Genomic DNA, 13,559 nt, shown 5'->3' on the forward strand with positions numbered 1-13,559 from the left:
CTACTAATTGAAAAACCTTGTTTCTAAAATTTTGATGTTGTTTTGCCCGGGGCGTTAACCTAGGATCTTCGGTGTCGTAGGCGGAGCACGCTACCATCACACCACAGCGGCCGCTTATATAATTTATTTTTTATTAATTACGCCTCAATACTGCTATCAAGCAGGTGTTTATATCTCACAATAAACAGCTGTTAGTTTTGGTGGTGCCTTGGATATTTTATTCAACTCCACCTCAGCCCGATATGCAATGTAGGACATCACCTGGAGAAACGTGTTTAATATTCATTTTAGAACTGTAAGTTTCTCAAAATCCCTCGAAATTAGGAGAATAATTGGAAAATATGAATGACGTTGGAAATAACTTGAAACTATGAACTATACAAAATTTTTCAAAGGTTGGTTAGTAATTGGAGAATGAAGTTGGATATCAACGCGAGAGCTATCTGGTTTAAGAATAATTAAATAATGATGTTGGATATCACTTCCGGAACTAGATAAATATTTCGTTGGATAATTTTTTTCCGTGTGTGTTGGGTAAACAAAATCCAGCTATCTAGATAATAAAAAAACCAATGTTGTCGCACAAAAAACCATACACCAAAGGCGGCCTTAAATATTGACTGAAAAACTGCTCAGTAGATTAACTGCAGTTTAAATTTGACTAGAGTTTAATCAAACTTAGTTAAAGCTTAGCTTAAGAACTACTGAAAACCCGGGCCTTAAAGTTTCAAACTATAAATTCACGTCTTTGTTTAAGGACACCTTTTCCGCTTTTGATAAATTTAAATGTAGAAGTTGTTTAAAAATATGTGACCGTATTTTTATTTTTAATATCTTTTAAGCTTTTTGTTAATATTATACTTATTTCCTCAATTGGTGTGCTATGTCGTAAACTAAATGCTATTAAATGTCATATTAATTTATTGTGTTTATTGTGATTATTTGAAATCATTAATGTTAGTTTTGTATTTTTATTGTTAGGAGACACCGAGAAGATTTGGCGAATCGTCGAGCTGTAAGGTGAAATAATTAATTTTATTTGCATTATCTATACGGATCGGAAAAGTTAAAAAAAAATATATATATATATAAATAATAATCAAACCGATCTGCTTTGCAATTTTTATGTCATTCTTACGTCAATTCTCAATAAAGTCCGATTAATTTAAATAAATTAAAGGAAGCCACTTCGAAGAACTTTGGATTTGCAAGATGCTCCTAAAACTCTTCACGAAATTTAAAGTGAGTGCCCGAGAGAAGTCCTTATTTTCTTTAAAATAAATTAACTTAAGTTAGAAAAAACTGGGCATTTCAACAAAACTTATCTAATTGGATATTAAATCGAGAGCAAATATAAAGCAAAATGTGGTTTTAACTCGTGAAATTTTGTTTCCGATATAGCGTAAATTACCATGGAAGTAGCATATCTAGTAGTTATGCAACAATTGCTTTTGTTTTTTAAATTATTATTCGATGCCTGAGATTACTTGATTTGTATGTTTACCTATATTTATTTTATTTACAGTAACAAGATTAATGGGTGGATCGGCTACTAGTACTATGGGACATATGGGAAATATGGGAAGCCTTGCAACGTGCAGTGTTACTGAATCAAAGTCATTGCAATTTCCATTAACACAGAGGAGAAAAAGGAGAGTGCTATTTACCCAAGCTCAGGTAAACGCTTATCTATGTATAATGTGTTCATATGTATATTACTACTTAGCTTACTATAATCATACTCCAGCAACTTTTAGGCCCGGTTTTTAGTGCGAGTTTAAGCACCAGTTTAAGTTGAATAGAGTTTAACCCTGCAACTTTATCCGCTTAAACTAAGTTAAAGTCCGATTCAAAAGCTGTTTAGACTCAGAGGCTAACTTTCTTATCTTTCAACCAAAATCAACAACAAAATATAAATTTTATTATTTTTCTGCTTTTTAATTTGGTCGTTTTGTCGACATAACGCGACAGTATTTACACATATAAATATTGGGTATTTTAGGCAAAGGCCTGTTTTGAAATAGACCTAAGTCACAGCCCATATATTAGTTTTAAAAATTTCAATTTTTGTCTAGCCTTTTTTTTCAAATTTATTTAATTTTTTAACGCTTTATTCGGTATCATAAAATATATATTCTTTACATTCATTACATAGTCCCCTTGTTGTTCGTTATGGAATATAAATAATTTTTGAAAAGGCATATAAAACACTTAATAATTCAAAGTCCACGATCTTCCTCATTTGGAAAAGTTTCATGACATATAAAATAGTTCTCTAATGTAGGCTCCGTATTTTTTTGAGCCACGTATTCCACTGCCCTCTATCTAATAAAGGAAGCAACAAAATTTAGATTTCTGGCTTTCTAGTTTACAAATATGATTCAATCAAACCGCACGACTACTTTTTAATTTTTCCTACAAAGCAGCTCAGCCGACCGCATGCTTTCTGTAGATGCAGTCCTTATCGTTACGGGAACCATACCGCTACACCTCCTTCACCTCCGGAGAGAAGTAGGCAGAGATGTTGCTGCCGTGTACAGATTGTAGCACCGAGGTTTAACTGCCTTATTATTATTTTTTGTCTTGTTATGTGGAAGAACAAAATGTTTTATGCACTAACCGTGTTATTAAGCATCGGTGCTACACTCTCCCTCTTGATGGGCTTCCCAATAAAACCTAACTTCCCATGGTCCACGCATTTTCCGCACCTGGAACCGCGCTTAGCATAACTTCGGATACGAAAGCACGCTACGTGAGCTCTTTGGCTACTCTGACGTTATTGGCCTAAGCAACCATCTTACATTATACATGACTTTGACCCGCCTATGTTTGTCATTAATCGAATTAGGTACCCCGAAATTGTTCCGAGAAAATTAGCTTGTTATCTAGCCTGACCCCAAGGTATTTCGAGGAGCTGAGTGTTTGTACTTGCCGCTCCCCAACCATCGTATTGATTAAGGTGGGTAGTATCTTCGCGAGGATCACGATCTCAGTTTTAGTTTTCGAAAGCTGTAGTTAATGGTCACTCATACATATATTTACACTGCGCATTACTTGGTTTAATTTAAGCTGCGCCAGCTCGCAGTAGCGGGCTGCAATTAGCGCTCTTAGGCATTTGCAAGCGAAGGAGGCTGTCATACGAAGCATTCCAAACGTCAGAACCTAACACCGATCCCTGAGCTGCTCCGCCTGTTATCCTCACCTTTCTCTCACCTTGATTTAGTTCGTACGTGAGCCAAGGATCTTTTATGTAGTCCCTTAATATGGCAAGTAAATAAGAAGGTATCTTGAAAGAGTGCTTAAGGCCATGGGAGGTAGGTGGAGGAAACTACGCTATATAGTATAAGGGGAAATCCAAATTTTGAAACTGAATCTCACAAGGGTCCTGTAAACATAAAGTACTTTTAACCAAAATTTAGTTTTCGAATAAACGTATTTAAATATTTTGTTATTTTAACTAACCTTGGTACAAGTACTACCAACGCTAATGTTTTTTATACCCAGCTGTGCTTGTACACAGGGTATTATAACTTTGATTTGATAACGGTTGGTTGTACAGCTATAAAGGAATCGAGACAGATATATACTTCCATGTATCAAAATCATCAGTATCGAAAAAAAATTTGATTGAGCCATGTCCGTCAACCGTCCGTCCATCCGTCTATCCGTTAACACGATAACTTGAGTAAATATTGAGATATCCGTTAACACGATAACTTGAGTAAATATTGAGATATCTTCACCGAATTTGGTACACGAGCTTATCTGGACCCAGAATAGATTGGTATTGAAAATGAGCGAAATCGGGTGATAACCACGCCCACTTTTTATATACATATATAACATTTTGGAAAACACAAAAAACCTGATTATTTAGAAAATAATACACCTAAAATGTTAAAATTTGACGTGTGGACTGATATTGAGACTCTTGATAAAAATTTGAGAAAATTGTTTAAAATAGCCGTGGCACCGCCCACTTCTGATAAAATCAATTTTACAAATATTATCTATATATATAAAAATAAGTGCACATTTTTGGTGTCACTTTTTAACTTGAAATCGGCTGCACCAAATTCAACCAAATTTCTACGGTGCATTTGGGCTATCATGTAGATGGTTTCTGTAAAATTTGATTGAATTTGGTCGAGCAGTTCATGAAATATGTCACACCAAGCTAAGGCTACGTTTCATACCAAAAGATGGTGCTTATTTGCATATTTGCGTTATTTCATGAAATGGAATTATCTCCATTTTGGATTATTCAATGGAATTGGCGATTCTAGAATTTTAATTTGACGTTCGGCATTTCTCAAATGAAAACCAAACGAAAAAAAGAAGTCATTTGTTTTGTTTTGTTTTTTTTTTTTCATGAAAACTGTGAAAAAAATAAATAAATGAACTGGATTTAAATAAATTCGGTATATGCTGTGCTTAAATTTGGTGAGTATTGTCCCATTAATTTATTAAGTGTGATTTTGTTGTGTCAAAGAAATAACATTGTAATAGAATTGCGTTGCTTTTCTTCAGAAACAACCATGAATACAGTTGAAATAATCTTGGAAATTGCTGACCGGCTGCATTCTGATGAAGATGTCATACATTCCGCATCAGCAAATTCATTTTTGGCTGGGATTTTGGCAACAAGAATTCAAGAGTATCGAGTTCATCGCATTTTTTTCGACGAAGCGCTGATGCATTATTTCGGTCAATATTTTAGATTTCTCGAAATCAAAACCCGACATTCCGCAAATTTCAACTGGTTCTTTTCAAATGGTCGCTTTCTTACTGAAAATTTTTAATATCTCTTCATTACACAACTGTCCCAACAAACAACGGTTCAGCGCAACGTGTTTAATCTTCTTTCACGACGAGAAATCACTTATTGGAAAAAGGAATATACAGAATCGTTGACTGTTGCCATTCAACTTGCAAATTTATGACTGCCAAATCAGATAGCCATAAGATATACATATACAATGTTTCTTCGAAATACGGATTAAGTCAACATTAGAAATATTCGCCCACCTGTTTTTGAATCAATATCGCTACAACTGTTTGGTAACCTATCTCATGGATCCCTCGAGTTCAACGAATATATTCACCAGCGTCTCGAAAAATGTTGTTCCTACACACTTACTAACTTTTTTACTCTGATGCCTTCAGAATAAAAAAATTGAAAAAAAGTAATGAAGAAATGTATTTATGATGTGTTGTACTGATTCATCCGCATCTTATCGAGTTTTCTTAGACAAGAGTATGAACAATAAACATGGCTGCCATTTTGGCAATGGGGTTTTTTCAGATACAATGGAAAGAGATACACCACAACACAACATATCTGTCACGTCGTACTTTCGGTGTATATTGACATTAGGTCTTTTTGTTTTGAACTATGGAGAATCAACACGTGTGTTCAATATTTATGTAGTTTTCGATTCATAATTGAGTATTTCTTCATTTTCAATTGAATTCATATCAATATTTATAATACATTGAGAATTCCTTCTGCAAGTATGTCGTATCGTTGAACAAAAACATAGTAGAAAATTGTGGCAATGATGTATCATGTTTTTCTCTTCAAATTTATTTCTTCAAATGTTCCTTCTTCGTTCATTTTACAGAATACATTTAGTAATTTCAACTGTATCTAATCGTGCGCACGTGTTTTATTGTGTTTTTCGTCATATTTTTTGCACGGTTTGTATTTTCGTTTTGTCTTTTGGACATGTACGTGTGGGTGTATTTCGACCGCGCATTTTTCGTTTGCACATGTGATCATCTTAAATTAAATTTCTTGCGTTGAACATGGAGTTTTAGTGAATTTGTTTCCTTTCGCTTGAAGAAAATGCCTCGACCCAGACGTCAAAATATCGGTCGACATAGGCGTAGTGCTAACAGAATGTTAGTTCCAAGAAGAGCGCAAAGTATTGATGACCTGTCACAACAAAATGAAATACGACGTGAAAGAGTTGCTGCTTTTAAGTACGATCCACAAATTGATTACAGTATGCATGGATATATTGGATTAATGAGTGCGATATGTCCACATTGTGAAGCAGCTAAGTTTCTGGGTGGAACGGCTGGCATGTGTTGTGCTAATGGCAAAGTGAAATTGCCGGCATTTGAAACACCACCTGATCCATTGCACTCATTGATTTTTGGAGGATCACCAATGTCGAAGCTTTTTATGAATCATATTACTTACTTACTTACTTACTTAATTGGCGCTTAACCGTCTAAACGGTTATGGCCGTCCAACAAGGCGCGCCAGTCGCTCCTTCGCTCCGCCAACCGGCGCCAATTGGTCACACCAAGGGAGTTTAAATCGTTTTCCACCTGGTCCTTCCAACGGAGTGGGGGCCGCCCTCTACCTCTGCTTCCATAGGCGGGTTCCGATAGAAACACTTTCTTGGCCGGAGCATCATCTTTCATTCGCATAACATGGCCTAGCCAGCGCAGCCGCTGCGTTTTAATTCGCTGGACTATGTTGATGTCTGCGTATAGCTCGTACAGCTCAACATTAAATCTTCTTCGGTACTCGCCATCGCCAACGCGTAGAGGTCCATAAATCTTTCGAAGAACTTTTCTCTCGAACACTCCCAAAGCCGCTTCATCTGCTGTTGTCATGGTCCATGCTTCTGCCCCATATAGCAGGACGGGTACGATAAGTGACTTGTAGAGTATGATTTTCGTTCGCCGAGAGAGGACTTTACTTTTCAATTGCCTACCTAGTCCAAAGTAGCATTTATTGGCAAGATTGATTCTTCGCTGGATTTCAGTGCTGATGTTGTTGCTAGTGTTGATGCTGGTTCCCAAATAAACGAAGTCTTTTACTATTTCGAAATTATGGCTGCCAACAGTAGCGTGGTTGCCAAGGCGCATATGCGCTAACTCTTTGCTCGATGACAGCAGGTACTTCGTTTTGTCCTCATTCACCATCAAACCCATCTTTACCGCTTCTTTTTCCAGCTTGGAGTAAGCAGAACTAACAGCGCGGGTGTTTAGGCCGATGATATCAATGTCATCAGCATATGCCAGTAATTGCACGCTTTTATAGTATATTGTTCCAGTGCGGTTAAGTTCTGCAGCTAGTATAATTTTCTCCAGCATCAAATTAAAGAAATCGCACGATAGGGGGTCACCCTCTCTGAAACCTCGTTTAGTTTCGAACGGCTCGGAGAGGTCCTTCCCAATTCTGACTGAGCTGATTGTGTTGCTCAACGTCATTTTGCACAGCCGTATAAGTTTTGCGGGGAAACCAAATTCAGACATAGCGGCATATAGGCAGCTGCTTTTCGTGCTGTCGAAGGCGGCTTTAAAGTCGACGAAGAGGTGATGTGTGTCGATTCTCTTTTCACGGGTTTTTTCCGAGATTTGGCGCATTGTGAATATCTGGTCGATGGTAGATTTACCAGGTCTGAAGCCGCACTGATAAGGTCCAATCAGCCGGTTCACGGTGGGCTTCAATCTTTCGCACAATACACTTGAAAGGACCTTATATGCGATATTAAGAAGCCTGATTCCACGATAGTTGGTGCATTTTGCAGTATCCCCCTTCTTGTGGACTGGGCAAAGAACACTTAGATTCCAACCGTCGGGCATGCTTTCGTCCGCCCATATTTTGCTAAGAAGCTGCTGCATGCGCCTTACCAACTCCTCGCCGCCGAACTTGAATAGCTCCGCAGGCAATCCATCAGTGCCCACGGCCTTGTTGTTTTTCAATCTGGTTATTGCTATTCTAACTTCGTCATAATCGGGCGGGGGGACATATATTCCATCATCATCGATTGCGGGATCGGGTTCTTCATCTCTGCGCGGTGAATTGCTGCCTCCATTTAGGAGAGCAGAGAAGTGTTCCCTCCATAATCTAAGCACTCTCTGGACATCAGTTACAAGGTCGCCGTTTTCATTTTTACAGGAGTTTGCCCCGGTCTTAAAACCTTCCGTCTGTCGCCGTATTTTTTGGTAGAATTTTCGGGCGTTATTCCTGGTGGCTAGCAGCTCAAGCTCCTCGCACTCACGCCTTTCTGCTTCTGCTTTTTTCTTCCTGAAGAGGCGCCTCGCTTCCCTTTTCAACTCACGATAGCGTTCACACACTCCTCTTGTCGCGCTCGCTTTTAACGTAGCCCTGTAGGCAGCGTCTTTTCTTTCGGTTGCAACGCGGCATTCTTCATCATACCAGTTGTTTTTTCGTGGCCGCCGGTAACCAATTTTTTCCTCGGCGGCAGTATGAAGTGCTTTGGAGATATGCTCCCACTGCTCCTGTATTCCTTCAGGATTAGTTGTGCCCTCAGAGAGCAGGTGTGAGAGTCGAGTTGCGAAATCATTGGCAGTCTGTTGTGATTAAAGCTTTTCGACGTTATGAGTCATATACAAGAATACAATTCATCTTTTCAAATGACTTCTTTTGGTGCTACAAAAATTATAAGAGACAATTTTGTGCCGACATTTAAGGTGATTACTTCATGTGGAATATCTAATTGTTCTGTGGATCTAAGTGACAGTTTCTACAATGTTTTTAAGTATTCTGATTCAACATCAAATTACATTACAGATTCAAGGTCAGATTTATCATCGAGCGGTTGCATTGCTACCAATTCCTGAAGCTAATCATCAATTTTTGCAAATACATTTTATTGGAGATGAAAATCGTGAGTTGGATGAACGTTGCACAATTGGCTCACATACAAAACGTGCGATTATTTGCGATCTCCAATGATTTTTCATCAAAACAATGAATTGGTGAAATTGTTCAAAACCGTTCTCGATCGTATGCCATCTGATAATCACAAAATCATAATCAGAGCGGATAAACGCCTTTTGGTGAGCATGCCAGAAGATTTAATGTACCGACGAATGATGAGGTGGCAATTTTAATTGTTGGCGATCAGTTTAAATCCCGCGATATTGTACTTCATCGTTGAAATGAGCAATTACAGTGTGTTTCGGAGCTTCATCGCAGTTACGACGCATTACAATATCCAATTCTACATTGGAAAGGTGATGATGGTTATCACATTAAAATACCAATGATAGATCCAAGAACCGGTAAATGATACACTAATTATATTAATCAGATATTAAATAAAAATTAAAATTTAAAATCGAATGAACATATTTTTACAGGTCGAGATGTTCAAAAGAAAGTTAGTGCGATGAATTATTATTCTTATCGATTGATAATTCGTGCACAACAACAAAATTACATTCTGAGATGTGGTAAACTTTTTCACCAATAGATTGTAGACATGTATGCTAAAATTGAAACTGAACGTCTAAATTTCATCCGATTCAATCAAGCCAAATTGCGATCTGAAGAGTACATATATTTACAAGATGCAATAGCGAATAATGCAAATGTGAATGATATCGGACGTCTGACGATATTACCAGCTTCTTATATTGGTAGTCCACGCCACATGCACGAAAATGCACAAGATGATATGTCATATATTCGAGAATACGGCGACCAGATCTTTCCATCACTTTTGCGTGTAATCCGATGTGGAACGATAAAAAAAATAATTTGTTCGACGGTCAGTCGCCAAAAGATCGACACGATTTTACAGCACGTATATTTCGGCAAAAATTGAAGGCATTGATGGATTTAATTGGGAAATTAAGCGTTTTTGGAAAGGTACAATGTGGGATGTACTCAATTGAATGGCAAAAAAGAGGTTTGCCACACGCACACATATTAATATGGGTGGTACGTAAAATAACACCGGACGAGATTGATAGCGTCATATCAGCCGAAATACCAGATCAAACCATCGATCCAGAATTATTTGAAGTGGTAACAAGAAACATGATTCACGGTCCATGCGGTGAAATAAATATGAATTCACCATGTACGGTTGATGGGAAATGTTCAAATTAATTTCCGATACCATAACAGGCAAAGACGTCGATCATTTGAAAATAATGGTAAAACGGCCATAATAAAAGTGCGCAATCAAGACATCGAAGTTGACAATCGTTGGGTCGTGCCATATTCACCGATACTGTCAAAACTTTTTCAGGCTCGAATAAATGTTGAGTACTGTAACTCAGTAAAGTCTATCAAATACATTTGTAAATATGTGAATAAAGGAAGGGATATGGCTGTTTTTAGAGTAGATGGTGAAATTAGAAATGATGAAATCACTCAATATCAAATGGGGCGATACATAAGCATAATGAAGCATAAGTAATGAAGCAGATTGGCATATCTTTTCCTTTGCACGAAGGACATCCTGTGGTTGTCCATTCGGCGGTTCATCTGGAGAATGGTCAACGAGTTTATTTCACTACTGAGAATGTACAGCAGAGAGCAGCACAACCACCAGCACCTACTTTAACTGCTTTTTTTCAATTGTATGAAATCGACACATTTGCCAGAAATTTGATATATGTTGATATACCGCAATATCACACCTGGAATACATCATCGAAAAAATTTCAACGGCGTAAACAAGGTACACCAGTTGATGGCAATCCAGGTATTTTCCAAACAGATGCCTTGGGAAGGATGTATACGGTACATCCCAACAATGCTGAATGTTTCTATTTGCGAATGTTGTGGGTACACGCTCGAGGACCAAAATCATTTCAGGATTTAAGAACAGTTCACGGTATTTTTTGTTAGACATTCGATCGCAACCGAAAAATGCTTTGGCACTCGCTTCTTCTGAAATTGCTGCAACTTTATTGGATGGAGAACGAACAGCTCATTCAGCGTTAAAATTGCCATTGAATATACAGGTAGTTGAAACTCCTACCTGTAACATATCCAAAAATTCAGCGATGGCAAAAGTTTTGCAACAAGCAGCGGTCATTCTATGGGATGAGTGTACAATGGCAAACAAAAAATCATTGGAAGTATTAAATCGAACAATGCAAGATTTACGTGGAAGCCGAAAGCTTATTGGTGATGCTTTAATTTTATTGTCAGGTGACTTTCGACAAACATTGCCCGTTATTCCACGATCAAGACCGGCAGATAAGATCAATGCATGTTTGAAGTCTTCCCTTTTGTGGCGATACGTGAAAAAATTAACATTCCACATAAACATGCGTGTTCAGTTGCACAATGATCAGTCTGCAGAGCAGTTCTCGAAGCAATTGTTAGAGATCGGAAAAGGAAAAATTCTAATCGACAAAACAAATGGTTTGATTACATTGCCAAACAATTTTTGTACAATTATCCAATCAAAAGAAGAATTGATTGAGAGAGTGTTTCCAAATATTGTTCAAAATTATATGAATCACGATTAGTTGAGAGAACACGCAACACTGGTACCAAAAAATGTACATGTCAATGAAATCAATCATCACGTTCTGAAAAAAATGCCAGGTGTGGTGACAATATACAAGTCAGTGGATAGCGCAATGAATCAAGATGACGCAGTGAATTATCCAGTTGAATTTTTGAATTCATTGCAACCGTCTGGTAAGCCACCGCATTGTTTTAATTTGAAGGTTGGCTCATCAGTTATTTTATTACGGAATTTAAATGCACCAAAATTGTGTAATGGAACAAGAATGAATGTAAAAAATTGATGACGAATTTAATTGAAGCAACAATACTGACCGGCAAAGCGAAAGGTGAAATTGTGCTTATACCGCGAATCCCACCAATTTCCAGTGAGCCTGTCATTTGCTATGTCAGTCAACAAGGCGCAAGGACAAACGCTTCGAACATGCGGATTGAATTTAGCTTTTCGCACGGACAGCTATACGTTGCCTGTTCCAGAGTAGGCATTCCAAATTGTTTGTTTATTCATATCCCATATGGGAAAACGAAAAATGTAGTGTATCCAAATGTTTTGGATTAAGAATTGAAATAAAGATTAAATAAATTCTATGATATTTTATTCTTTTTCCAATATTTCTATTGGTGTAGCGAAGCACAGCGGGGTCCCGCTAGTTAATCATAAATCAAAAATCGTTAAGCCTATCGTAACAAAATTCGGCAGGGAGGTTGCCTTTACTATAAGGAATGCTTTGAAGAAAAATTAACGAAATCGGTTAAGCACCACGCAAACTTTTATATAAATGATTTTTAAAAGGGTCGTGGACGAATAGAATAAGCTATATCTTTGCAAAAAAGATCTTTATATCAATGGTATTTCATTTCCCAAGTGGATTTATAACAATAAATAGGAAAAACTTCAAATTTTAAAAAAGGGCGTGGCACCGCCCCATTTATGACTATGCATTCAGAATAGAACCATATGTATGTGTATTATTGCGCAGCCTTGTAACAATATTAAGCACACAAAACACAATAACAGCATTTCAAGTGTATAGCTGGGTATGTAATGTTCGGTTTCACCCGAACTTAGCCTTCCTTACTTGTTTTAATATTATATTTATTTAGTATAATATTCGACGAAGTTTCGCCTGACTGCGAAGTCGATCGTTCTAATTAATATTTGAAAGTGCTGTGTAAATGTCTTTTTATGAGCAATTTATGTACTACTTTCATCGCCAAATGCATGGAAAAAGCGATAGATACTATAGATCTCGAAGTTGTATTTTCCACTTTTATATAGAAAGTGGGCGCGGTATTTAACCTATTTTGAAAAGGAAAGATGGTTATAAATAAAATCACAACATCTTTAACCGTGTTTGAAGTCGATACAAAGATTCTCAAAAGATTTGAGCGGCCTTAGTAGGCCACGCGCTTTTTTTTCAAGATAGTTAAATAGAGTTTTTAAGTCAACCTTACGAAGTTTCTCATATAAAATTTTAGCATTGTACCGTAAATATCTCGTTAAGTATTGAAACATCACAGAATTATATTTCATTTTTGAGTTTTTTTTATTGTAGTATTAGTCGCGGTCAAAAGAAGTAGCTTGCTTAAATTCATTACAATACATTTCTCTAAATGACTACAGCACGGCAAAATAAATTTTTATTATATTTGATTAACATTTTTTTTCGGTTGAGACTACCGATTTTTTCGGTTGACTTAGATAGGATATCAAAAGAAATCGGTAGTCATTACCACCGATAAACCCGATAGTGGCTTCCGAAAAAATCAGAGGGTAGAGAAAGTGAAAACCTTTAGAAATCCTTGGGCAACGGACTGGTACAAATTTCAGAAATGTGCATCAGGGAGACTGGGGCAGTTAAAGAAGTTGCCACCGTAGATGAGTTGGGGGAGTGTAATAACTTCTTATCAAACTCGCTGACAACTGCGCACAAGAGAGCTTGTCCTCTGAGAAGATTCAAGAGGAAAGCAAACTCACCATGGTGGCGTGAGGAGCTGAGTCTTCTTAGAAGGCAGGTAAAAAAGATTTTTAAGCTGGAAATAGTTGCGGAAAGCGAGAAGTGATGGGACGAATACAGAGATGTCTTGAGGATCTATAAACGTGAGATCAACAGGTCAAAACGGGTTTCATGGAATAATTTCTGTGCCAACAAAGAATGCTCCAGCGAGACGGCGAGTCTAAGGAAAGTCCTATCTAAAGGAGATGCAGTCCAGGGGCTGATCAAAAAGAACGACGGGGAATGGTCACACACTACTGAAAAGTCCCCTGAGGCTCTACTTAACACGCACTTCCCATCAG

The 13,559-nt window shown here is 37.5% G+C and overlaps 1 protein-coding gene across 12 annotated transcripts in view; it reads left to right on the forward strand.

Annotated features, from left to right (window-relative positions):
* Positions 1 to 13,559, forward strand: part of scro (scarecrow) — a 1,102,402-nt gene that overhangs the window by 606,412 nt on the left and 482,431 nt on the right. For all 12 annotated transcript variants that reach the window (XM_067760136.1, XM_067760130.1, XM_067760134.1 and 9 more), the window contains one exon: positions 1,526 to 1,677. In XM_067760136.1, coding sequence (XP_067616237.1) covers positions 1,526 to 1,677 — 152 coding nt within the window. The remainder of the gene's footprint in view (positions 1 to 1,525; positions 1,678 to 13,559) is intronic.

Source organism: Eurosta solidaginis, chromosome 1 (assembly GCF_040869045.1).
Source record: "Eurosta solidaginis isolate ZX-2024a chromosome 1, ASM4086904v1, whole genome shotgun sequence".
Taxonomy (NCBI): Eukaryota; Metazoa; Arthropoda; class Insecta; order Diptera; family Tephritidae; genus Eurosta; species Eurosta solidaginis.